The sequence below is a fragment of the Notothenia rossii genome (assembly GCF_949606895.1).
Source record: "Notothenia rossii genome assembly, chromosome: 3".
NCBI classification, from domain to species: Eukaryota; Metazoa; Chordata; class Actinopteri; order Perciformes; family Nototheniidae; genus Notothenia; species Notothenia rossii.
In genome coordinates this window covers 66,809,865-66,837,361 of record NC_136901.1, presented here as the reverse complement: position 1 = coordinate 66,837,361, position 27,497 = coordinate 66,809,865, and the positions used below count along the sequence as shown (strand labels likewise).

Here is a 27,497-nt window from a genome sequence, read left to right as displayed (position 1 = left end):
TGTCGGACTCTAGGTGGCAGCAGAAGCTGAGTTTTTATTCTGGGTTACAAAGTCAATAACCGTTATATTTCTACAACAGGTATTTTATTTCAATGTACCCCTCATTTGCGGTGACTTTAACTCTGTTTAAATAATAACATAGGCAGTTTATTTTTAAAATACGGATCAATCTAATGAAATACAGATGAAACTGTTGCCTTCATTAAAGGACTTATTTTTGTTCTGAATATTGTGGAAAGGCATTTTTTCTTTTTTTTCTTAAATAACAATATAGGAAGAAATAAATGTAAATCTTCAAATCGGTTTTTCTTTTTAGATTTGAATCATTCAAATACAATAAAAACAAGTCACTCTTCTGTTGGACAGTAAGTTACATAGTTTAAAATGATCTAAAGCCCAAAAGGAAAACAAATTAAGGTTCATGTAGAGTTTTACCGAGGAGCGGCTGCGTTACATTTATGAAACAAACATTTGTTAATAATGCAAGATGTGAAGCTGTTTCTGCATTTTATGCTTTCAGACGAGGTAGAAATAAACAGACACACAACGGGAGATACCATTCTATCTGGTTTATTTTTTGTTTTGTAAAAAAAATGGTTTTATATATTTAACAGTTTACAAAATTGGCTTTAAACATTTCATTCAAAATATTTCTTATACTCTGAAATAAACAAATTCACAAAAATAATCTATATTCCTTATGAACATTAAAAAGTAGTGTACATCTGTCGTAAAAACAAGAAGAAAAAAAAGGAGGAGCGCCAACTTGTGTTGATGTAGAAAGCAGGGCGAATTCACCAGCTGTTACAATTCTCAACAGGTGACTGAGCACTGGGACCATTTGAATTCTGGCAATCAATGGAGCGTTTGTGGAAGAAATGTGTGGACTCCGTGGGAGAGGTAAACTGAATGGACACCGACAGATGCGTTCACTGACCTCATGTCCTATTGCTGTAATGGCAGGTACTAAGATATTAATGAGAACACAAAAGTATAGTGGACATGTCCAGTGCAAATGCTGATTCATCTTTATACTATTGGCGTTTAATCAATTTGAGCCTCAAAACACTAGTGTGTGGAAATTGAGTCAATACAACTGTCAATTTAGTAACAAAATGGATCCAATTTTATAAAGCCTATTCATTAGATTAAGGAGTTTTATTTACGTGTTAATTTAGGTTTGGCGATATGACAAAACATACCATGAGTCAGGATATAACATTTTGTATATAACCCTCAAAAAATGGGGGTTATATAATTGAATGGCCAGAAAATGTGATATATATATCACGATATATCTTGCTAATGCAACATAAAACATAGGCTCATAGATCTGTATCCATATCGCCCACGCTTATCCTGGCGCTTATTGGTATCAGCATTTGGTAAAGGTATGTATTTGTTAAAAAAGCATCAGTGAGTCTTTCTGCCAATATGAAACTGAAGGTACGAGGTGGAGCTGTTAGCCTAGCCATGATTGCAAAACATTTGATTATTTAGAAAAAAAGTTGCTTTTTCAGACCAGCTGAAAAAAGGACTGTTTTTTCTAAAAAATAACAATAACAATAACTGGAATGTAGCTGTCCATCCCTTGCTCTGCCATTGGGAGGATCTCACGGCTTATTGCCTGACGGTTTGTGTGTGTGTGTGTGTGTGTGTGTGTGTGTGTGTGTGTGTGTGTGTGTGTGTGTGTGTGTGTGTGTGTGTGTGTGTGTGTGTGTGTGTGTGTGTGTGTGTGTGTGTGTGTGTGTGTGTGTGTGTGTGTGTGTGTGTGTGTGTGTACAGACAAAAGCCATATGGATGTTTAAGGCATCTGTCAGTCAGTATGAAGAGGATTACACTTTAAGTCTCTCCTCATCCTCAGTGGATCCATTACTCTCAGCACATGTAGAGTGGGAGGGATTCCTATCAACCCCCACCCCGCTGAACCCCCAGTTCCTCAATCTGTCTTCTTGATGCCCAGTCGACAGGGACGTCTCTATTGCTGTGAGTGAAATGGTCAACAAGATAAGAGCTTTATTCCCCTTTTTACTAACAAAGTAAATGGGTCTTCATCACTAACTGCTGCCGTTATCATTGGGAAGCTCTGGGGGGGGCGCTTGCTTCTGTCCCAGCTCAGCGAGGGACGTCTCCAGCTGCTGGATCAGAACCCGCTTCTTAAACCTGCCAGAGAGGGCAAGGGAGTTAGAAAACAAGCAGGAAACAAAGGGAGCACACTTACAAACTTGATTCATTGAACCTGCTTCAAGGACAATACATATCGCACTGGTACATGTCAAAATGATGAACCTGCAAGTGACAGGATTATTTTTATAATCTAAATGGACAATTTGCCATCTGTAAGTAGATGTCCAATGATGGTTGATGGCTAATATAATCAATTGAGTCAAAACATTCATTTTTTAGTGTTGTATTGAGCAAAATAGCTGATTTCTCCTGATTGCAGAGCTGTGTTGGTAGTGCCTACATGTACCAGAATGCATTGCATGCAAGTTTCAGATGCCCATCTCCGACAAAAGTAGCGGAATATCTGACATTCATTTTGCAATAGAAGTCAACAGAACAAGGAAGTTCTAGGTTGTTTTTCAAGGTTTATTTTTGTATTTACAGAATGAATTTATGCATGGCACTCCCTGGCTACCCGATGAAACCGAAGCTGAAATACCCTGAATGTCTTACTTGCACCAAACTAAGTCAACAGGAAGCATTCTGCTTTCTAGGGCAATGTAGCGCACACTCAAGGTATTGCTTCAATCAACTTCCGTTACCATCAACTCTTATTGGACATCCATATAAAACAGGGGTGTCCAAACTTTTTTCACCGAGGGCCACATACAGAAAGATATACGAAGGGCTGGGCCACTTATAGAGCTGGGGTATATTTCCTCGTAAGTTAAATTATAAGTTAGCAGAATGTAGGTAAATTAGGCTTGATACATGAGTATGCTTTAAGATAAAAACAGCCTACATCACAGCTCTCTATGGGGTTTCATTTATCTCGTTGGCAGCTCATCCCTTAAAACAGAAGCCTCACAGTGATTATAATAAGATTAAATATGAAGGGTCTATTTCAAGACTGTTATGTAAAGAAGTTATTGGGCTTTTTTAAGATTTGTTAGAAGATGTTTTCAACATGAATTGACTGAATCTATTTGAAAAGTGGGCTTATTAACACACGAATACGACTGTGTAATATATGCGTACATATATATTTAAGAAGTACAATATAAGAAAACCACAATTTTCATTTGTCGGCCACTTGCTGTGAGCCGATTCAAAATGTAGTTTGGACACCCCTGATATAAAAAGGTGGCAACATTTTTCATTCATCTTTTTGACTTTCCCGTATGCTACTAATTCTAAAATGAGTTAATGTGTCTTACCTGACGGCCTCTCTGATAGCGTGTTGGATGAAGTACTTCTGAACATCCACTGGTCCTTTCACCTGCTGCAGTAGACCGAGTATTGATTCATGGTCTGAGAAAGAAAAGCACAGAGCAGTGAAGAGCTTGCCACTATGACCTATGACCCCCACGTTATCACATTACAATAATCTTAATGTAATGCAGCGCTGCTCACACTCACTTCTCCCAGGTTTGCGGACCTCCTTGATGATCTGACTCTTCAGCTCCGCCTGGCTGCCATCCAGCGGGGCGATGAAGATGGGCTCCAGCGTCTCGGGGTCCGCTTCAGGGTCCTCTTCAGGGTCTTCCATCTGGCTCTGGGGGCTCAGTCGGTCACAGTTGAGTCTCTCCACCTCCTCATCTAGACTGTCTTCCTCTAGTCTGTCCTCTAGTCTGCCCTCTAGTCTGCCCTCTATTCTGTCCTCTAGTCTGTCCTCTAGTCTGCCCTCTAGTCTGTCCTCTAGTCTGTCGTCCATCATGTCTATGTCCTCAGTCTCGTCTGCTGCCCCTGGCTCCATCTTCTCCTCGAGGCTCAGTGGAGACGAAGGGGTCTCAGCTACAGCGTCCACCTCTGCGGGCCAGATCCCCTCCGACTCTGGCTCCCCGTCACCGTTTCTCTCAGCGACCAACATGTTGTTGTCATCCTGTCCTACAGGGGTAAGACATGTGTGAGTGGTGCAGGAATGAGTTCTGAAACGAGGGAATGAGCTAGCATTTTGGCCTATCCAGTCCATTGTCTTGAAGTCAATGTTTTTTAATTATCTTTTGGATAAAAATAAGGTCTGTGGTTAACACAAGCTTACAAAATGGCCATGTTTTGTTGGAGACAACATGAAGCTCTTATGAGTCATGATAATGCTAACGAGTGACTAAATGAAACCACTAAACGTAATCACGCCGAACATTAGCCACCTTGAGCTTAGCGGTGGTAACGCTATTTCATGTGACATGATTATAGCGTTATAGCTGTAGCGTTAGCTTTTTACTTCTAGTGATTGGATTTAAGCTTCAACTTTTATAAAAGTGGTGTTAATATGTGGATATTATCCTGCTGAACAAAAAGTGTAAGTATCATTAATGTGAGTTTGCTACAAAGTATATTTTCTTCAATAATCTAAAATCCCATTGTTTTTTGTCGCGGGAGCCCTTGCGATGCTTACTTTCGGGTCTAAAATATAGTCTCATGTACATCTCACCTTTGTGCAGTGGGATGGGTTTTATGAGGTTCTGCTGCCCTAGAACAGCAGCAGGACTCTTCCCTGCCGGCACGTGGTTGTTGTTCACTGGTGGAGTTTGCGGTCGCCGCAGTAACGGGGACATGCTCCGCCTCCTCTTCATCGTCGTACTCGAGTTGGAATCGTTGGAATTTCCTCTTTTCTTGCTTTGAGGGCCCGCAACGAACTCATCTGCCTCGTCGATCATCATCCCCTGGGATAAACATGCAGGAAAACAAACAAAAAAGTAAGAAGGGATTCAATATTTAAAGAATATGCACCTTATGGTAAGAGGTTTGAGGCAGTATTTTGCAATGATGTATTTGTACCTTCTTGTCTTGCTTGAAAGGATTCCCGAATGTGTGCAGGCGCTTAGGTTGGTCGGGGTCGATCTCTCTCAGAGGAGACGGCATCATTTTGAGATACTCCTGATAGTTTCCCATCTGAGCCACCGGGATACTGTGCAGATAGTCTGACAACCACAGGGAGTATTATTAGGACTAACTTAGTACTGTATATGCGGTATTTGTAAATTGGGGTTAATATAATTTCAATTGACGAAGCACCTGCATTGCAAAGCCAACTGTGAATATTTTAAGATTGCAATTAATTGTAGGATTGTACACTATCACAAGAAAATGATGAAACAAACACCATTTATTTACAATTTTGGAGAAATTTGACCAACATTTTTAGATGTATACAATATTTCATTGCTGCAAATAAGAATCAAAATATGATAGCTGTTGGTTTCACAATATACATCTGTTAATGCATTCAGTCATTATTTTTAAAATGAGCCTATAACCAGCTATTTGAGGATTCTTGATTGCATTGTCACAAAGAACGATTCCCTCTGCTTATGTGTTAGCATTTTTCAGACTTTAAAATATTTTATTTATTTATTTCCAACCAGATAAGGCCATGTTTTTAGGTTGATAAATTCAATGCATTTTAAGATTTGTAATTATGGTTGGGAACCCTGCTTTCCAGTGTGATTACCTTCGTCTTGCCCTCGGATCAGTTTTTGCGACGTCCGCAGCAAGTTGGAGCGCATCCTCGTGAGTTGATCCAGAAGATTCCGCCTCGGGATGTCGTACGCATTTCGATAAGCTTGAGGTTTGAGATCCTGTGAACACATCAGCATATCTCGTCAGAAAAAGACCTCCAGCAAACACTGGACTTGTCCCCCAACACTAAGTGGTGCATTTAAAAAACCCTACCTTGTTGAGCAGGGCGATCTGGAAGCCAGCGAACTCTTTGAAGTTCATGTCGGCCAGGCGCAGCGGGCCCTCCCCGGTGATGCCCTGCAGCAGCTGCTGGAAGTCCCGCCGGTGGGCCAGAGAGAGCGTGGTGGAGTGGTTCTTCACCTTGATGCCTGTTTCCTGGGGAGCCTTCTTCCCCACAGACACGATGAGACGATCTGATTCCATCTTTGCCTTTGGACCAACAAAACAGGAACATTTATTAGAGCAGGAACACACCAAAGCATGCTGGGGTTCACCTTCCTATGTTGATTCTTCTTCATGGATTATCTTTACCTTGACTACATGTACCTTATTGATCCCAAACTGGGAAATTCATTTAGTAAAAGCAGCAGCTGGTTAACATGGGATTGCACATGTTTAGTGCTGCAAATTTTTGGAAGGAATAGCTATCTGCGTTTATTTTTTACTGCTTTTGCAATTGCGCTATAATTCACGATATTGGAGAAATTGATCATATTGCATCATTATTGTGATCATCATTGAAAAATATATGATTACTCGTGTGGCCCTAAATTAGTTTAAATATAAAATAAATAGTAAGTATATACATTTCTACCTTAGAAAGATATATATATATATATAGAATACAACATAATAGACCAAGCTACTACTAATAAAATATGACCGTAGGATACTTTATTTATTATATATAAATACTTTATGTATAAACTAGTAGTTAAACTTCCAATTTGAATATTTACACATATATTTATATACTATAAATAATGAACAACTCAAAGTGTGTACCTGCTGGCTGAGCTTCTTCAGGTAAGAGATGACACTGTAACTCAGGCCGCAGTCCATAGTGTCTGCAATGAGATTAGGGGCACCCATCATCCTCAGCGCCTTCTTTAAGGGCTGTCAGAAGATAGCAAGAGGACATTATGGTTAGTTAGAACAATACAAAGCCATGCAGTGCACTGTTACTGAAGGCAGTGTAGGGGGTTTACCAAGAGGAAGTATGGAGGCATTGTCTTCAGGTACATCTCGAACGACTGTCTCCACTTCAGGTTTGGTTTTAGTTTGTGCACTTTGAATAAATCATCTGGAAGGAGACACAAAGGAGGAGTCAGCCATCCACCTGCACATCCTGCTGCTGTACACTCATCAGCTCAAAACACTCCCATTACTCCGAAAATAATATTACACAACCTTATGTTAATTGTTGCTCTAATTTTGACTTTCATTAGTTCAGTTAACCAAAATATGCATTTCTTGAATAAAAAAACAGACTTTTTTGGTTTTTGGTTAAAATAAAAATAAATGATTATAAAGGGCTATAGTCAATGGTAATCTGTACATTGCTTGCATTACATTTATTTTTCTCTTCATTTTAATGTTGTTGGTATGTTATTATTATTGCAGCCCCTGTGCATTGCTTTGTATGTGACATTCCCCCCCCCTTCTTTTTTTGATATGTTAAAGAAAAGTATTTGATCATAAAGTGAGTTGTTATTTTACCATAAAACTCTTTTGAAGAGGGCAATTGTTTTTATAAGCTATGGAATAATAGTTTATGAGTGTAGCTGTTGTTAGACTATATATGTTAGTGTTTATAGCTAAAGATGAGTGTGTTAAAAAGGTTTCAGATGAAGAAATGACCCAGAAAGAAATGTTTAAATGTAAAATAAGCTCAGACCTAGTGACCTAGAAGTTTTGAGGCCACTTTAGAGGAGCTGTTTGCGGCCGTGTGTCTTACCGAGCAGGGGGAGCAGCACGGGGTAGTTGAACGGCATGACGAACAGGTTGACACAGGTGAGAGTGGTGCTGGCTTTGAGGTAGCCGAAAGGCTGTCCCATCTCACTGGGCTTCCCGCTGCTGCTAACAAACACCTGAGGAGACAAAAATTTGAATATACCGTTTTTGTTATTGGGTTTTCTGTATTTAACTTGTCCAAACTTCGTAAGTAGAACTGCAACGATTTGTAGGCTGATTAACTAGAGGATCGACAGATAATAGCCACTAACTATTTAGATAAACAATTCATCATTAAAGTAATTTTTCATGCAAAAATAGCAGAAAATTATGTTTTCAGCCTCTGAAATAGAGATTGCCTGCTTTTATATCATAATAAACTGAATGTGTTTGGGGAAAAAACACATTTAAAGACAACACGCTAAGATGGACATTTTTCAGTATTTTGTATTTTTTACATTTTGTAGACCAAGTTATCTAAAAAGAAAAAATGCAGATAAATCAATAATTAAAGTAATCTGGTATTTGCAGCCCTATCAATAAGTGAGGCTCAATCACTAATTCAAAACTACCAAAAGGTGGAAATATATGATAAATAAAGCGAGAAACCTCATTGTTTAGTGAGTGTGAACATCTGCCATACCTGCCAGCACATGTGAGGAGACTTCCTCTCCAGGATGAACTGTGTGAGGGGGGAGGGCTCCAGCTCGTACTTGTCAAAGGGAAGCTTGTCGATCACCATGGGCTCGCAGTCCACACAGGAGAACCGCACCACAGGATGGGCAGAGCGGGGGGGCTGCGGGCAGGGGATGGAGTTCATTGAAGAAGTCGTTAAACATAACATCCTTATCTGAGGAATGGTCTCCGTGAGGCTTCTTTGTAAAAGCATCAGATAGTTAGGATCACAGGGTGAGTTTGGACTGATGAGCAAGACACTTGTTTATATTTGCTGAACGAAGAAGAAAACGTGCTTTTTTAAATCCCCAATTTTAGCCGTGTTGTTATTTGAACATGACATCCCACACAAAGGGTCCGAACACACAAACACACACTTAGGGACCTCCCTAGCCACACTCAACACTCGGTCTGATTGGGACTTGAACCAACAACCCTCCAGTTCCCAAGTCACTACAAACTGAGCTACTGCCGCAAAGTCAGTAAGTTATGACTAATATTAGGCAGAGAGAATGAGAGGACTGATCATTAAGAAGGAAGAACAAATAACGGAGAGAAGAGAACGTTTGTGTAGAACATATTAACACAGAGGTTACCTGCAGATGAAAACAGGGAAGTGGGTGCAAACATTTTATTTTTAAGCATCTCTCTGCTCACCAGGTTGGGAGAGTTCTGGTCGGGCCAGAAGGACTCTGGGATGGGCCAGTGCCCGACCGGGACCCCCGTCTTGGGGTTTGGTCTCACGTAGATGAGTTTGTGGCAGCTGTGCCACGGCTGAGCGCTGAAGGAAGACACGGGACGACTTGGCTCTGTGGAGTTCTCTTTAAATACAAAAACATATATCATATAAGGGAGAATACATTTCTCTAACAAATCATGCAAACAGTTGTTCTGAATTGGAGAACAAGCCCTGATATCCATAAGTCCGTTTTTGGTTTTAGAGGAAATAACAGGTTGGGACTTTTTCTTGAAGAACAAAGTATTTCTGTGTTCTTGCCTATCATTCCCATGAAAGTGAATACGCTCTAATCACTTCCAAAATGTTTTCTAAACCTCTGATGTACCTTACAGTACATTTTTTAAGCAAGAACATATAACTCTTCTTCTACCAGTAGAATAATGTGTGACTCGTTATCTCACAACATTTCTTCCCCTAGCCATATTTGTATACTCCTCTATGTTTGGTTGGTGTAGAAAATGCATTCAGTTCTCCTTTTAGTGGTGAACTGCACTGTGGGGATAGAAGATAAGAAGATTCTCTTCTGCTTTCACCTTTCTACCCACGGTGTCCTTGCTCTAACCTTAAAATGTGATGAGATGAATTGTTCAGAAACTCCTGTTTTATGCACTTGACTGGAAACGTTTCTGTTTATCAAAATGTCATGACTGCTTCTGTGTTTACTGTTCTTCATATACATAAGTTTGTGTGTAGAGCTGTACTTCATGTATCTTGATTTATTGAAGGATTCTGTTAACAATTTCCAATTAGGCTTTGCAAGCCTGTCGTCGTATTTTATAATGTCATCACATTGTTGTTGTTGTTGTGGTGATATAAATGTGATGATAGTGCCTTTAATACAGGCGTCCCTTTTTAGTGTTTTTTAAAATGCTTTTGGATGACAGTATGAATTGACGCAGGATATATTTTTGGATGAAAGATGTTGAGAATGTTTGTATTCAATATTCACACAAAAGCTTTAAAGTCTTTGAAAATGTTCTGATCACAGTAGTAAACAGTCCTATGCAGCTACAGTTAGCATCTATTTATATTAGATAGTATGACTCCAATACTATTAGCCTTGTCTTTTTCTGCAACTGTGGAGAAATTCTGGTTTAACCCTCCTATTGTCTTTGTTCCCCCCCCCCCTTACTTTGGCGTTCGCGGTCAAATTTGACCGGTCCTGTTTTAACTGCTTTTACATTAACACAAAAACCATTAATCAATACCAAATTTAATTTAACACCCTTACAAACTGTAAATATTGTATCAGACTACTGGTATACATGAAAAACTGCAGTAAATATACAAAGAATAGTCACTGAACATGTATTGCGTGTGACAGGTGGGGGGATGGGCACATAAGGGGGGGAAAGGTGTGAAATTGTTCTGTGTGTGTGTGTGTGTGTGTGTGTGTGTGTGTGTGTGTGTGTGTGTGTGTGTGTGTGTGTGTGTGTGTGTGTGTGTGTGTGTGTGTGTGTGTGTGTGTGTGTGTGTGTGTGTGTGTGTGTGTGTTTGATCTGACCCTGATGGTTACTAATTCCTTTTCTTTATGGCGGACATTTTTGACCGGGAACACCATGGGTGTTAAAAAGTCGACTACATCATCCACAATTCAATGAAAGTGGTGATCAACAATTTTATATGTTCAAATGTCTACTGGGATATCATAAAGCCTAAATGCAATCGAATGTAAAACAAAAAAGTTATGGTTGATGAAAGTAGTAAATCGGTCGGATTTGACCCGAAGACAACAGGAGGGTTAAAAAGAATGACATGCAAAAAAGAAAAGGCTGCGCAGCCTTCAAATGTTGGTTTAGAATCTGAATGTCAACCAGAAATATTTGTTTATTCATAACAATGTCAAGAGGGAAATTCAGAGTTGAAGTGGTTGCGCCCTTTCAGTGTTTTACTCACCTTCACCAATGAGAGGCGGATCCGGCCCTGTCTTCTCAAAGTTAATGACGACACCGCTTTGAACCTTTTGGACCAGAGACTCCAGACACTGGTTCAACATCCTCTGAGTCCGCACACAGTACGACCGCCCTGAGGGAAACAGCAGGAACAATCATGAGAATCAGAATGCCTTTATCCTGGGGGGAATAGGGTTTTGTGTCAGTTGCTGCATTTTAGAATAAAATATACAAATATAAAGAAATAAAGTGAAAAAAAAAAATGGAATTAAATATAAACATAAAAGTTTAAAGCGAAAATGTTAAATAAAAGATAAAACAAAAATAGAATAGAACATATTTATTAAAGAAGAAATAAGTAATAGTAAAAATGTGCAATAAAAAGATGAATAAAAAAACATATGTGCACATCCTTCCATATAAAACAGCAATAGTATGTTTGCGCTAGCAAAAATGAAGTCTGGTATCCAAAAATGCATTGAACAAATATTGCTTTAATGAGGTGTTGCCCATACCCATGTGACCCAACTGATCCCACCCATATTTGATGCAGAAATAATACGTTATAATATTATAAACAATGCCAACATTTAAACATTTAAAAAAAAAACAATAAATCATACGTCAGAAGTCCCAACTCTGACATTCCTGGCTCCTACAGTATGTCAAAATGTGTATTTTACAATATTCATTTATTTTTGCGATATTTGTTAATAAGTATTAATAAAGATACGAATGATGAATTGCACAGTTAAAGAAGGTGTTTAGCTAATAATGAATTATGAGTGTTAAAGAATAACCCTAATCTGAAACTAACTGCTGGTGGGAAATACAGGACAGATGTTAGGGTGAGTAGGAGAAAGGCGAACCTCCGGTGACTTCACACATCTGGGTGATGGCGGACTCGTCTGTGGGGACGCTGCCGAGCTGCTCCGTGTCCGGTGTGGACGCTCCTGGCAGCCGCAGCACCAACGCAAACAGACGCTGGTCCCAGCGGAAGGGCTCCTTGGTCAGCTCGCTGCCCGCCAGCGGAGAGTTCAGAGGCAGGTGCAGCTGCAGGGGGGGGGGAGGAGGCAGATGGAGAGGAGTTAACTGGGATAAGATGGGAGGGATAACGACATCTGTAGAAGAATGGGCAACATACAGTAGAGTGGTGCAGGGATTGTGTGTTTTTGTAGGCAGACCTGGAAGCTACCATTGCAAGGTCTCTTTTATAGAAGATGAAGCGCAAATGCTAACGTTAGGCTATAAAGGAACTACATTATGGCCCACTGACTTCACGTCATCGCCACTAAGCGAATGGCAAACTTGTGTTCGGGGTGAGGAAACGCCATTTTGTAAAGATGTGTAAAACCTTTAACTTGCATATTTTATGTTGTAGAACACAACTTTAACATTTATTTGTTCAGGTATTTAAGCAAAAACCCATTCAAAAAAACATTGACTTCAAGGTGAGCAAACCAGAAGGGCTGAAATGCTTAATAATTTCCGTGTTTTAGGACTCATTTCTACACCACTCTGTATGGATGCATCACTGCATGAGGGAGTTTAGTTGAAAACGCTGATGAGGTTGTTTTTACACACTATGATTGTAACTCCCCAGTGTGCTGGAGAGACTGTGAAAATGCATATATCAACTGCATTATCAAATTGGAATGGCAAGATTTCTAGAGAGGAATACAGTGGGGCAAAAAAGTATTTAGTCAGCCACCAATTGTGAAAGTTCTCCCAATTAAAAAAGATGAGAGAGGCCTGTAATTTTCATCCTAGGTATACCTCAACTATGAGAGACAAAATGAGAAGAAAAAAAATCCAGAAAATCACATTGTCTGATTTTTAAAGAATTTATTTGCAAATTATGGTGGAAAATAAGTATTTGGTCAATAACCAAAGTTCATCTCAATACTTTGTTATATACCCTTTGTTGGCAATGACAGAGGTCAAACGTTTTCTGTAAGTCTTCACAAGGTTTTCACACACTGTTGCTGGTATTTTGGCCCATTCCTCCATGCAGATCTCCTCTAGAGCAGTGATGTTTTGGGGCTGTCGCTGGGCAACACAGACTTTCAACTCCCTCCACAGATTTTCTATGGGGTTGAGATCTGGAGACTGGCTAGGCCACTCCAGGACCTTGAAATGCTTCTTACGAAGCCACTCCTTCGTTGCCCGGGCGATGTGTCTGGGATCATTGTCATACTGAAAGACCCAGCCACGTTTCATCTTCAATGCCCTTGCTGATGGAAGGAGGTTGTCACTCAAAATCTCACGATACATGGCCCCATTCATTCTTTCCTTTACACGGATCAGTTGTCCTGGTCCCTTTGCAGAAAAACAGCCCCAAAGCATGATGTTTCCACCCCCATGTTTCACAGTAGGTATGGTGTTCTTTGGATGCAACTCAGCATTCTTTCTCCTCCAAACACGTCTAGTTGAGTTTTTAACCAAAAAGTTCTATTTTGGTTTCATCTGACCATATGACATTCTCCCAATCCTCTTCTGGATCATCTAAATGCTCTCTAGCAAACTTCAGACGGGCCTGGACATGTACTGGCTTAAGCAGGGGGACACGTCTGGCACTGCAGGATTTGAGTCCCTGGCGGCGTAGTGTGTTACTGATGGTAGCCTTTGTTACTTTGGTCCCAGCTCTCTGCAGGTCATTGACTAGGTCCCCCCATGTGGTTCTGGGATTTTTGCTCACCGTTCTTGTGATCACGGGGTGAGATCTTGCGTGGAGCCCCAGATCAAGGGAGATTATCAGTAGTCTTGTATGTCTTCCATTTTCTAATAATTGCTCCCACTGTTGATTTCTTCACACCAAGCTGCTTACCTATTGCAGAATCAGTCTTCCCAGCCTGGTGCAGGTCTACAATTTTGTTTCTAGTGTCCTTTGGTCTTGGCCATAGTGGAGTTTGGAGTGTGACTGTTTGAGGTTGTGGACAGGTGTCTTTTATAGGGGTGCACCGAATGGGAAATTCTTGGCCGAAACCGATACCGAAAATAGGAAACAGTTGGCCGAAAACCGAATGCCGAAAGGCCGAAAATGATTAATAGAAATACATATATATATATATATATATATATAATTTATACATTTTTACCAATGTTGTTCAGCTACCTGATTATGGAAAAAGACATGATTATGGCAAAACTTAACTTAAATAATAATCACTATTATGGGTCCATAAAACATTTATTCAGCACTTTTGAATGCATACAGTACATTAATTCCAAGTCAAGTGCATTTTCTTTTCTCTGTAGGATAACTACAACAAAGTGCATTCAGAACAAAGCCAAGGTGCTTTAAAACTGCATAAACATCTAGGCCAGTAGGCCTACAACAAAATAGTGTAAATAAAGACTGTAACAACCAGGCCTTCAACAACAACAAATGCACCTATAAGTTTGGTAAGCTAACGTGTTGTTGTGATGACGTAATCAAAACGCGGCGACAAGCACGGCGCGCGACCATGCTCGCGGCTGGCTCACAGCCAACATGTCTGCCGCTTGGAGATATTTCAAAATATCAGAGAGAGAGGCGCGGATTGCGATTTGTAAAATGTGTTCAGCTGACATTTCTCGAGGGGGTGTAACTGCAAAAACTTTCACCACTTCAGGATTACTCCACCACTTGAAATCAAAACACCCGGACAAATATGCGGAGTATGATCAACATAACCCTGTTATCTGACATTCGGTGATATTTTTTCGGTGCTAAAACCCTTTCGGCCGAAAGGGCCTTTTTAACCATTTTTGGCCGATAATTTTCGGTGGCCGAATATTCGGTGCATCCCTAGTCTTTTATACTGATAACGAGTTCAAACAGGTGCCATTAATACAGTTAACAAGTGGAGGACAGAGGAGGCTCTTAAAGAAGAAGTTACAGGTCTGTGAGAGCCAGAAATCTTGTTTGTTTGTAGGTGACCAAATACTTATTTTCCACCATAATTTGCAAATAGTCTTTTTTTCTCTCTCATAGTTGAGGTGTACCTAGGATGAAAATTACAGGCCTCTCTCATCTTTTTAAGAGGGAGAACTTGCACAATTGGTGGCTGACTAAATACTTTTTTGCCCCACTTTACATCATATTTTAGAAAAGATTTTCAGTGGCTGGATAGTATGATCTTATTTTTTCCAACTCATACTTCAAGAATGGCTTAAAAACAGACAAATAATTATTAAATATATTGTTGGTAGTAGTTACAAAAGCTCTTAGGGAGGACATTGTTAACGCTGGAGAGCCCAACTTTAAATGCATGGATGGACATTCAGATGAAGAGCAGAACATGAATTATTTGTGTCTGGGATAACTGGGTTGACTGTGTAATAGCTCCCTAAAGGCCAGATGTTATCTTTGCAAATGTATCAAATAGATCCTAGTTATTAATATGTTTTTTTTTCTTCTCAGAAATCTTAATAGATAACATGTACAAACAATATTGGAAACTCATTTAAAAATGATATATATTTAGAAAATAAATCTGCCAGTGGTCACTGTTATACTACGTTATCACTCGGGTCATTACACAGTCCAAACAAATTGCATTAAATTGCATTATAAAACAGGACATTGAAGCACGCCTGCATTTGTTTTTGCTCTCACCTCATCTGGCACCCCAGAGCTGTGTGTAAGCTTGTTCCCATCAGTGATGGTGATGATCACAGATGGCTCGAGGAAGAAGGGGTTACGGCCCTGAGATGGAAACAGTGACATTTTAGGACATTTTAAGTGCACACAAACAGTGACCCCATTTTTTCTCCCTGGCCTCCAATCTTTAATGTTCTGCACTTAGTGTATTCAAACTTTTCTAATCTCCCAAAACATAATATGTAACTGGCCTCTCGTGCTGACAGTCATTTTAACATAATACCATAATCAAACAGAGGTCCACTTAAATGGTCTGCAAAGGCTAAAATCCCAAAGTTCTCGGCCAGATTGGAATCCTTTGTTTACTTCAACGGTGACAACGCTATGTACCACAACAGAGCCAGCCAGCTAACCAATCAGAGCAGACTGGGCTCTGGTTTCAGACAGAGGGTGAAAAGAGGTGCTGCAGCACAGGCAGTATGAGAAGAATAAAGAGCTTTTTGAACATTAAAGCATGGAGACATGTCACAGGAGAGGAACAACATACAAATCTGAACTTGAAAAAGAGCAGAATAAGAACCCCTTCAATATGAACTTTTGTTCACTGAAGAGTGCCCTTGAGTTACTAGTTAAGAATAAAGGCATCCAGCGCTGTGCTGTAGAGGTCAGCCTTGACCAATTATACACACACACAAACACACACACACACACACAGAGATTTAGTAGATTCACACTGACAGATGCACCAAACTTGTGACACTACTCGAGCTTAGTAATCTTTCTCTGGCGTGAAGAAAGCGATGTGTGTGTGAGGAGCTGAGCACAGTGCTAGCTGAGGAAGAGAGGGGATGAAGCTGAAATAAATAGTTAATATTGTTTTTTTCTCAAGGTAAAGGAATGATGCCATCTGTAAGCTTTGCTATATTTTTATATAATTTGTTCATCAAGGGAAAGTCCAATTATACCATATATTTTGGCTGTTTATAACTTAATTAAAGCTTGTTTATCTATATTGTTAATAATAGTTAATGATTGAATGTTATTATTCTTTATATGTACATATTTAATCTTATTTCTGCAACTAACCTCAAACATTTTGACTAGTGCACTATTTTATTGCACTGTTTTTATGACTTTTATAGGTATATATAATTTGTTGCATTATGGGAAGAACTTGAGACTAAATGTTCATTGCATAACCTATGTTGTAGCTACTGTTACAAATAAAACCTTTGAAATAATGTTAATTAAGGATTCTTTTTCTGATGATTAACCAATTCCTTGATTAACTTAATGGTTTGAGCTTTATTTAAAACAACTGTTAACCCTTAGAAACACAACACTGGAACTATAGATAGTAATGAGAGTTATTTTTGTTTTCTCATATAGCAACTGCTGAGAAATGCATCAGGTTGCCATGGTAATACCTGTCCGTAGTTGTCGATGCCTGAGACGAGGCGGTTGAGGTTGAGCAGGTCGAAGGCTGTGCGGAGAGCGTGCCCTAACGTGGTGAGGCCGGACGCCTGCAGGTTCTTCAGCTCGCACATGAAGGTGGAGTGGTTCTCCTTCCAGCCCGCCTGAACACACACACACACACACACACACACACACACACACACACACACACACACACACACACACACACACACACACACACACACACACACACACACACACACACACACACACACACACACACACACACACACACACACACACACACACACACACACACACACACACACACACACACACACACACACACACACACACACACACACACACACACACACACACACACACAGACAGAGAGCTGAACATCAGGCAGAACTACAACTGAGGAGGCCTGATGCATACAGTACACCGTTAACAGCCACCAAACCAAAATGGATCCACGCCCACAGACACCAGTATACTGTAATTACACAGAAAAACAGAATGAGTTTTGTTCGCTGAAAAACCACAACCTCATTCTTGTCGAGCATGTGACTGCCACCTTTGGTTAGGGGAGTTTAAATCTTAGCAAACAGTTCATTTTGTGCAACATGACATAACAGCAACCATTAAATGAGATCAGCTTATGGCAAATCCTGCAAAAGGAAGATACTGTTGTTGAATTGAAGACCCACATTTGCGCTGGATGGTGCTTTTATTTAAAAATGGGTCTAATTTCATACTTGACAAGCATCCAGAGATACATTTCCCACTGCTGCCTGTCCTCTGTGACGGAGAAATACTCCCACAGGAAGATGTGGCTGTGCAACTGCTCTTGGTAGTTTCACCAGCGAGGTCAAGTACCTTACTACAGCATCATGCCTAATCTAAGGATGACCTGCTAGATTACTACTTCCTCTATCAGGAGAGGGAGGGGGAGGCTCAACACACAGATAGAGATGAAGAGTAAAAGAGAAGTGGAGATGCCAAGAAGTGAAGAAATGACCGTGTGAATGATGGATTTGATTTGGTGGACCCTACACTGAATCACTGGCTTTAATGCGTCAAAGAAAGGGAAAGTTTGAATTGGATTTACAAGTTGAATAAAACCCATTATTATATGACATTTGTTGAACAATTTAAAGATTGAGTGGCTCAAAGAATTAATGAATTTGTCTGTTTTAAATTGAAGAGCATGACATTTTGAGAGAATGTTTACATTATGAACGCCTATTATTGAAATGAGGAATCATTTTTCCTGCTACATGTGAAATATTCTGCTTTTTTGTCACTTATCTTTCCTGCAGTGTGTTATGGTTTGTGTGCATTTAAATGGTCTGCAGAGGCCATGGTACCTGTTTTTTCTCCAGAGGGAGTTTCTCTCCCACAATCCCCACTGTCTGAAACGCCTCCATTGGACTCCTTCTTTTACTTCCTTAACATAAGGACATCACTATATAACCCTCACACTTCTATTGGCTAGCGCTCCAACACATTTGATGTGATAGGCTAAGGGAGGGGACACCTCTAAGCGGTTGACCAATCACAACAGAGCCAGGCAGCTAACCAATCAGAGCAGACTGGGCTCTGGTTTGTGCTGCAGCACAGGTAGTATGAGAAAAATAAAGAGCTTTTTGAACATTAAAGCCTGGAGACATGTCACAGGAGAGACACTTAATACACATATGAACCTACAAATAAGCATCATAGGGCCCCTTTAAAAGTAGGTAAGATATTAGAGAAAACAAATATTGTGCATGTTGTTATAAAAGAGATAAACGTGTTGCTGTTTGAATCAAGTTTCTACGTTAAAGTTAAAGTTGGGAGGAGTTGAGAATTAAAAAACATGGCGTATATATAATAATAAAAAATGTGACATAGGTTGTGTATCATTCCAAAGGCATGCATTTGAAGGAATTTCTAGATAAGCTTAGTGTTGCATGATGTTAAATTACAATTTTTCAGTCATGCCGGCATCAGCTTGAGTACAACTCAAGGTGTAAACATAAACATGGGTAGTAGAATAATAACCCAGACATACACCCTTGTGTAGGCCAGTAAAAATGTAAGGCTTAGCTCTCACTCAATAATTCAGACTAGAGAATATTTCTATTTTCCTCTCACCCAGCCTCCTCTCTCTCCCTCTACATCAACAATGTATTGCCTCTGTAACTGTGCAATCAGAGTAGCCCCATTCAGTATAACCTTGTCCTTTCATCATAATCCTCAGTGTACAGAGCCAGCAGAAACAACAAAGGAGAAGGAGATGAAGACAAAGAGAGGAAGAGCAGGAGGGAGAGGAGTTGAGGACAGACTTTACAACAAGGGGATAACACTTCTAGTTGTTATAGCTACACAAGATTATTTTAGTGAAGCAATGATCTGGGGAAATGCTGCAAGGTCAATGGCAGAGTGAAGTAGGAACAACTCATAACCCCTGTCCTACACATAGGCCTACAGTAGGAGAAAGGCAGGTATATAATAATGTTTTAGTGATGGGGTTAATGAGCCCATATACGTTTTTTAGGAAGTCCATCAAGCGACACAAAACAGTTGTTTAGCTTCCTGCACTGCTTTGATTAACTATAAGCAAGACTGTACATTAGTTAATAACTCAAAACTCTGTGATGAAAGTGCAGTAAATATATTTCAATAACCGTTGATTGTTTATAATTATGTTTTAAAAAGGAAGGAACTGCTATCAAAAATAGCTCTGCTTATTTATATGAAGTATGGGTTGCATTTATATCACCATGCAAAATAAAAATTATTATTTTGGACACTGAAGCTCCAATCTTTAAGTCACTTCTCCATATTTAATTATTCAAACATTCTCTTTTTTCATGTATCGCAAAGCCTGAGCATATAATGAACAATGCAAAATGATATACTTTATTATCATGTAATAAAGGCTGTATTGTAGTGGCATATGTTCTTGTGCATGAATGGTTTTAATTGAAATAATATTTAAAAGGGGTAGAGATATCAAATAAAGTAGGTATTACCAGTACCTTTGGACCTGCATGCAAACGTGTGTGCCATAAGCATAAAGCCTCATCTATCTTCTAAATCTCAAACCATCTACTGCTATTACATGAAGTAATGAATGACTTTCCAGGGTTAGGGTTATGTAATCTAGTCAGTCATCTAGTCATCTAGTCACAAGCTAAAATACTCCAAACACAGATCAGGTACTAAAGCACATTAGGGGCTTAGGTGTTCATGTGGGTACTAAGGATTGTCTTTTATTGGGCATGAAAACCTCAGAGAGATGTGTGCCAGCTCATAAAACAAGTCTATTGATTTCTGGTGAGGATGGCTTTGCTGACATGAAACCCCTTAAATTATTGTAGTGATTCACAGTTTGCAAGTCTGGTTGTTTTGTATGTGTGACTATGAGAAGTAAAGTGTTTGTATGCTGGGACATCGTATCGGTATGACAAATAATGATAATGTTCTACTAGCGAACTCACATAAAAAAAAACTCATGATGAATGGGGCTTATCAACTTTCAGCCCAGACTGGCCAATGGTAATGCGTGGATGATGCAAGAGGAGGAGTAGAGGGTGATTGGCGGGCTCGTTGACCAATCAAAAACATTGTACTTTAAAAAAAGAGCGACGTCATAGGTGATAATAAATCTCTCCGCCTCCATCTCAACGCCCGAGACTTTGCTCAACACAAAAGCAAAATGTCCGCTGGATGGTCGGAGGCAGTGCAGCTCCGGGTCTGCGGTTATTTGGAGCAAAAAATTGCCGTTTTTTCGCCACCGGGAAGCCGCCCAACACTGACTACAAACCAGAAGGACAATAAAGTCTCACTGACAGAAAAATACGTTCGACTGGTCAAATGTAAAAACTGTATCAGTTGCTAATTACCTTCACTCCGTATGGTGGATCATCGAATGTAACTAGCATGTACCTGTCGCCTCTACTAGCCGGGTCTCGGGCACGCAGCTGTCAAAAAAAGAAAACCAAAACAACATATATTAATTTCGACCGATCTTGCCCAAGGAACCCTATCCACCAAGGGTGCACACTGCTGGGAAAAAATCGGGTAAATCATTCTTTACCTTCATAAAGACCTCAACCGCGCCTTTAGCAACGTCCAGATACGTCGTACCCAAATAAGTGCGCTGATTCATAGAAGCGGACGTGTCTAACAGGAAGAGTAAAATAGGCATTTTTTAAATGTAAAGCCGCGGTTGTATGCTTTTCTAAAATTACTGTTATCCACATGTGCCCTATCGTGCGGCCAAACAGTTCACACATGTGTGTATATTTGTTATAATAAGCCCCCCCTCCTGAAGAGGGCCGTTGCCTCCGCTCCCTCTCTATCTGCCTTTCTAGAGCTCTGTCTCGGGTCGCGCTGTTCAACTTCTCCTCCTAACTGAAAGGAACACCCCGCTCTGTCCGCTGCCACGCCATTGGCTGAACCGGATTCCACTGACCACGCCCCCTACAATATATAAATATATAACGAGGTCGAGATGGCGGGTGTGTGTGTACAGTACATCCGCCTACCGTTTCAATTGTGTGTATGCTAAACGGGTGGGTATTTAAAATCATTTTCCATGCCTCTGAAGTGTATTTGAATAAAATGTGATTCTTAGCACAAATAGCCCATATATTCTGTCTTGAAACCAGTCAACTGATAACGTTGTAGCTGTATATCGTATTAATAGACCTACAATGTCTTGAAATGTCATGCCAATTCCCTTGCATCCCGCCCCCAACACGCATGCACGCACATACACACACACACACACACACACACACACACACACACACACACACACACACACACACACACACACACACACACAACCTCTCTTTCTCTAACTCTCTTCTCTTGCTGCGTTCAAGGACCCTCAAAATATGCGTCTTTCCGACTCTTAACACACCATAACAAGAACACGTGCAGTTACATTGCCTATCTATGTTAACGCAACGTATACGTAAGATATAAATAAAATATATAAAGCAAGTGTCTTGTTCTGTACATGTTGTAAGGGAAACATCCAGAGAAAGTGCACATTCAGGTTAGAAGTTTCGTGAAGAGATGGAACATACACACACACACACACACACATATATATATATATATATATATATATATATATATATATATATATAAATATTCAAACATGCACGAATGACATTATAGCGGAATCATAACAGGGACAAAGGTATCTTCCCAATCAAGCCTCTAAAATCCTAAAATGCACCGTGTGTTCTGCATGTGCTTTCATGATATTAATAAATCCGAAAGCACTTGAGGGCACCATGGCAGTTACATTAAGGGTATTCTTGATATGTCCTTTTAGCACTTCATGAAAGACCTTACCATTAAATTGCAAATGAATAATAATGAGCTCGAGCATTAAAGGAAAAGAGATTAGGGACAACATACTGATACATTTAAAGGTCAGTGGAAAGTCATGGTAGCCAACCTCAAGCACAATGCATGAAGGCCAATATTTCCTTGACAAGTTTATCTGCTTACAGTTTATATCGTATAGCTGCTGTGTAACTATTGCACTTTTTTCTCCATTTGCTGCCACTGATAAGAAGGCTGGACGGAGAGATACATGAGGTCTAACACACAGACGCGAATCACCATCAAAAACACTCTGTGCAAGGTGAAATAACCTCTCTATAATTATGTTCATGTTATAATCGTGCTGAAACATGTAGCAATGCGTTTCAAACTATAGTTAATAAAGTAAATATTTGAGCACAGTTTTGAGATACTTTATATGACTCATATTACTTGTTTTTAGCGGACTTATTACCTCAAAGTACTCTGCAAATGATACTGTATTTGCGTGTTTAGGGTCGTTTGTTCACAAGAAACGCTTTGGAGTTATTACAACCATCCTCCCTGTTTGGAGCATTTTACGTCTGCTTTGTTGACGTCTTGCATGGACTCTTTTACGCCCTCCGCCTTCCCAGCATGCACTGCGAGGTCTGCAGTATATTAATGACAAAGAAAAAAGGGCTGAAGAGAAACAACAACAGGGTGGGATCTGAGGCTCAAACCCTGGCGATAGCACTGACATTACAAGAACCTCTGTGCTGACAACAAGGTAAAATCTTCCTCTCACTTCTGTCTTGAAACGACACGACTCAGTGTTTTATTTTAAGTAATGACTCTGCGTCTAGACAACGTTAAGTGGCTGTCAGCTAACATCTGGGTTTTTTCCTAGCAGGCTAATGCTAGCTAATGTTAACGCTACTGTAAAGCGTTAGCTTATTACCTATGTGTTATAACAGTGTCAACGCTAGTTAGCTGTCAAACTGTAGAGTTTAAAATATAAGTCCAAATATAACTGTTGACAATATAACGAATATAAGGACCTCATTATGTGTTCACCTATTACACTGCAGTTTAAAGTTAGCTATACATTTTAAGCTCATAACAACGAATACAACAATGGCAGGATAGCTTAGTCTTAGAAAAAAAACCAGGTATATTTAAATACAACTTGAATTAAGCCTCATTCCTGCATATTTTGTGTTTTGTATTTCTGCATTGAAGCCCATAACGTATTGCGACATCATGAGTAAGGTTTACTTGAGCTCTATCTACCCTTACCATGTAAACACAACACGTCACGTGATCTGCCACATGGGGTTTACCTAGAACTGTTTACCTTGTTAAACTACAGTTATTTCAATTTGAAAGTTATATAACATAATCCAAATAATCTAGCTAAAACATTTAGTAAACTCAAATAATTCAGTTTAAATAAATATATGTTGCCAATTACATTTACAGTTTCGAAGATGAGTCCCTATCATTATAACAAATTCAGTAGACATGCTACCAATAAGTAACACAACTTTGCAGTATTGAATAATGACATTTGTGGGGTTTTATTATAACATACTTTGTGATCATCATTACATCTTGTTATTAGATTTTTATTCTGAAATAACGTATTGGCCTCAAAACACGTACAAGTTGGTCTGTAGTTGACTCCTTGGAAGTGCATTATATGACCATTATTTTATTTGTCACCTGCAAAACATAAAGGTGCAAATAAGCTACAAACAACAGCTGGTGGATGCATTCATTGAATAACAGATGCAGTGTTTCCCCATCAAATGAAGCGGAAGTCAAACACATGTGTCTCTTCACAGTGCTACGTCATGTGCCTGAGGCGATGAGAGTGGAAAGCGCCACCTGAAAGGATATTACACAGCTTGAAAGTTCGTGGAGAGAGGGGTGGGGGGGCCCAGGCAGACCGTGGACGGGGAAGGGGAAGAGCTCAGCGGGGGCCAATGCAGCAGCAGCACCGACAGCCTGAGCTGGTGGAAGGAAGCCTTCCCGTGTTCGTGTTCCCCACTGAGCTCATCTTCTACGCAGATGACCAGACGTCTCACAAGCAGGTGCTCACCCTCTACAACCCCTATGAGTTTGCGCTCAAATTTAAAGGTGAGCGAAACACAATCCATGTGGGCTCTCCATGTATGCTGGACTATGTTTGATATACAGACAAGGTGGATCATTTTGTGTATTCTCTTCTTTTTCTTTTTACCAGTGCTGTGCACAGCGCCAAACAAATACACTGTGGTGGATTCCACCGGAGCTGTCAGGCCACAGTGTTGTGTGGACATGTGAGTTCATTTTTTTGTGCATAAAAATGTCTATCTTTCATGAATATGCAAGTGAATTCAATTCTATTTAGTCACAAACTGATTCAAATACAACCATAAGATATCATGAAGATATGTGAAATGGGACACCATTATAAGAAATCTAAAGCTTTAGACAGTAAGCAGATAGTATTCATGATGATATATATGACTACATCTATAACTGGAGGGACTTCATGTACCACCCGCTCCAGGACACCCTGTCCTCACTGTGCAGCTCCTTCAGCGACAGGCTGCTGCACCCCCACTGTCTCACGGAGAGATACCGCAGGTCCTTCCTTCCTGCAGCGGTCAGACTATACAACCAGCACAACCCCTAGAAGTCCCCCCCCACACACACACACACACACACACACACACGCACACACCAACACAACACAGACTATAACACCCCTTGCTGTTAAATACCAACCGACTACGTGCAATATATATATGTGCCGTTAATAACTGTGTAATATACACCTGGCTGCTAAATCCTAAGAACTGTCACAGGATGTGTATTTTGAAAATTATGTAACTTTTTTTATTTTTTATTACATCATAACTTAGTACTTTAATGAATGTAACATATGTAACATTAAGCTGTCATCTGGCTCTTTTTCTCCTGTAACTATGTCAATTTCCCCTCTGTGGGACTAATAAAGGTATTCTGATTCTGAAACAATTACAAGCTAAAAAAAACACTATTTTAAACAAATACCCGACTCCCAACCACTAAATGGTCCCAAATCATTACTTTAATCAGTGTAACATTGGTTTGAAATAGCTAAGATATAATAAACACGGACAAATTGCAAGAGGAAATATTGGTACAAATGAAATGCACCTCTCTAAAGCGAATCTCATCTATGAGCTGGTTTTTCCGTGTAGATTACTATCCGTGTTTTCATGTCTTCTGTCCACACAGAGTAATCCGACACAGAGATGTGCGTCCATGCCATTATGGCGTGTACGACAAGTTCCGGCTGCAGGTGTCGGAGCAGAGTCAGCGGAAAGCCCTGGGACGCAAAGAGGTGACTGCCACGCTGCGTCCCTCCGCCTCTCAGGAGCCGCCCAGCCCCCGGCCCCAAGAGGACGAACGCAGGATCAAAGAACTGGCAGACAGCGAGTTCTTTGAACAGACTGTTTTACATACAGGTAGGACTGAGAGCTGTTACTGTGATTTCACCACTAGATGGAGCAAAATGCCTTCAACTCAAACTCAAATACATTATCACCATTCACTGGACATTAAACGTTACATGTTTCATCTACAATTTTAAAACCGCTATTGGCCTCGTTAACAAAATATGAAAATAATGCCAAACAGTCTGCAATCATTTTCACATTGGATCTTTTAGTATGATTTTAGAAGTACTGGGTAGTACATGGACGGCCAATTCTGCAATCCCATTAGCATTTGAGTCCGTTACTTTCAAGTCAAATGATTTGTGCATGAATGCACAAAGGACAACACCTTTTTAATCTACAAACTTTTTGGTTAAATCCATCTCATGAATGAATTGTCTAAATATTCCCTTTAACCATTAAGTGATGCATTGCAGTGTTTACGTATGTGTACATGCACTTCGCTCTGCATTTGCCAATCGGCAGGTACCTCTCAACAATAGCATGACTGTGTGTGTTTGCTATCCTGGCTCCAAAATGGTGGATTAAAATCACCACTGATATCAGGGCTGCTGAAAGTATACACATCTTCTATGCAGGCTCCTTCACCCATCTGGTCTAACTGCACATTAGCCAGTAAAACCTACTCAAAAAGAAGGTTGAGGGTTAGCACTTAGAATGGTGTTACGAGTTTGTACCTCCATGGTTTATTGCCCTTTGGATCAATCAAGTGAATGTGTGTGTGCCCGACAGAGAGCCGTCCTGCTGCTGGAGGCCCCAGTCTGCTGACGGTGCTGCTGGGGCTGGTGTGTATGGTCGCCCTGATGCTCCCCACCCTGGGGGAGCAAGAATCTACTGTGCCTCTCTACCTCCACTTAAGTGTTAACAAGAAACTTGTAGCTGCTTACGTTCTCGGTAAGAATAATACACGCAATCAGACAGGAAATCACATTGAAAGAGTACGTGCTGGAGTAAAAAATATCCTGCTGCTCTTTTTTAAAATTATATTTTAGGTCTTCTTACGATGGTCATCCTACGCACATGATGCGCAGCGAGCTGAGAGGAGGGTCATGATCTAAAGACGAGAAGAACGTACCCACACAGGAGGCACTGCTACGCTTCAATGAGTACGGCTGACTGCAGAGGGACGCAGTACTTATTCACCCCGGCCCCTGAAAAATCTTTTTTTTAGTATACTCGTTTTAAAAAGCCGCTTATTTGTGTTGATACATAAATTGACGCTGAGCTGCGGAGACCCTCGGTGAAAGGAGGGCCCGTGAAGAAACATGAGGGCCATTCAAAGTGTTTGACCTCATATTCCGTGTTTGTATTGCCATTATGTAACAGAGTATGGTTAACTGTGTGAAGGACTCTACATGCAGACATGTATATAAAGCCATTAAAATTTTGTTATGGTATTTTTCTGTAACCATCATTATATGGATGTTTTAAAGCTTCTTTTTTTTTTATAAATGTTGACTAAATGCAGTTATTTGCATGTGTTGATACTTTATTCAGATGAGTTTATTTTATTTCCACCAGATACTTTTACATGTAAACAAAAGGAACATCTTTTGAAGGCAGTGGCTTGTCTCAATACATCAGTGCTCCAAACATGAAATAAAGTCACAGTACAGCTGTCTGGTATAACACTAGGTTATTCTCTGGACTTCATACGTTGGGTCAGAAGGGCGTGGAGCCCAACACTTGATAATGATGCCTCAGTTTTCTATTGATCATGGTTTCTGATCTCCCTTTCATATTTTATCAGGTTTAAACATTTGATTTGCTTGCATACCATTTGGTTCCAGACTAGTAAATAA

At 40.1% G+C, this 27,497-nt stretch overlaps 2 protein-coding genes across 3 annotated transcripts; one reads left to right on the top strand and one right to left on the bottom strand.

Moving 5' to 3' along the window:
- Nucleotides 1-554: 554 nt before the first annotated feature.
- On the bottom strand, nucleotides 555-22,011 carry ints6l (integrator complex subunit 6 like). 2 transcript variants are annotated; one of them, XM_079670253.1, is made up of 18 exons: nucleotides 20,979-22,002; nucleotides 20,785-20,862; nucleotides 16,900-17,049; nucleotides 15,488-15,577; nucleotides 11,757-11,940; nucleotides 10,892-11,020; nucleotides 8,914-9,077; nucleotides 8,225-8,377; nucleotides 7,586-7,718; nucleotides 6,837-6,931; nucleotides 6,634-6,744; nucleotides 5,842-6,057; nucleotides 5,621-5,747; nucleotides 4,948-5,090; nucleotides 4,601-4,832; nucleotides 3,586-4,053; nucleotides 3,384-3,477; nucleotides 555-2,163 (listed from the first exon to the last, which is right to left on the bottom strand). In XM_079670253.1, exons 1-18 carry the CDS (start codon nucleotides 21,087-21,089, stop codon nucleotides 2,058-2,060), a joined length of 2,784 nt encoding a protein of 927 aa, XP_079526379.1. In that variant the 5' UTR covers nucleotides 21,090-22,002; the 3' UTR covers nucleotides 555-2,057. The 2 variants fall into 2 exon arrangements, with proteins under 2 accessions (XP_079526379.1, XP_079526380.1); XM_079670254.1 differs by lacking the exons at nucleotides 555-2,163; nucleotides 3,384-3,477; nucleotides 3,586-4,053; ... (1 more) ...; nucleotides 4,948-5,090; nucleotides 5,621-5,747 and having other exon boundaries at nucleotides 5,921-6,057; nucleotides 6,634-6,695; nucleotides 20,979-22,011.
- A 563-nt stretch (nucleotides 22,012-22,574) lies between these two features.
- On the top strand, nucleotides 22,575-27,112 carry mospd1 (motile sperm domain containing 1). The gene is made up of 6 exons (XM_079670259.1): nucleotides 22,575-22,994; nucleotides 24,052-24,346; nucleotides 24,453-24,528; nucleotides 25,475-25,704; nucleotides 26,428-26,589; nucleotides 26,688-27,112. The coding sequence occupies exons 2-6, from the start codon at nucleotides 24,193-24,195 to the stop codon at nucleotides 26,717-26,719; spliced, it is 654 nt and encodes a 217-aa protein (XP_079526385.1). The 5' UTR covers nucleotides 22,575-22,994; nucleotides 24,052-24,192; the 3' UTR covers nucleotides 26,720-27,112.
- Nucleotides 27,113-27,497: the final 385 nt, after the last annotated feature.

Excerpts from the sequence above, each read along its gene's own strand:
- ints6l (XM_079670253.1), bottom strand. The coding sequence starts at position 21,089 with ATGCCTATTTTACTCTTCCTGTTAGACACGTCCGCTTCTATGAATCAG. Across the intron at positions 6,745-6,836 it reads TGCCTCCATACTTCCTCTTG|CCCTTAAAGAAGGCGCTGAG; the intron begins GTAAACCCCCTA and ends ATCTTCTGACAG. Across the intron at positions 4,054-4,600 it reads ACCCATCCCACTGCACAAAG|GACAGGATGACAACAACATG; the intron begins GTGAGATGTACA and ends TTACCCCTGTAG.
- mospd1 (XM_079670259.1), top strand. The coding sequence starts at position 24,193 with ATGCAGCAGCAGCACCGACAGCCTGAGCTGGTGGAAGGAAGCCTTCCC. Across the intron at positions 24,529-25,474 it reads CCACAGTGTTGTGTGGACAT|AGTAATCCGACACAGAGATG; the intron begins GTGAGTTCATTT and ends CTGTCCACACAG. Across the intron at positions 26,590-26,687 it reads TGTAGCTGCTTACGTTCTCG|GTCTTCTTACGATGGTCATC; the intron begins GTAAGAATAATA and ends ATTATATTTTAG.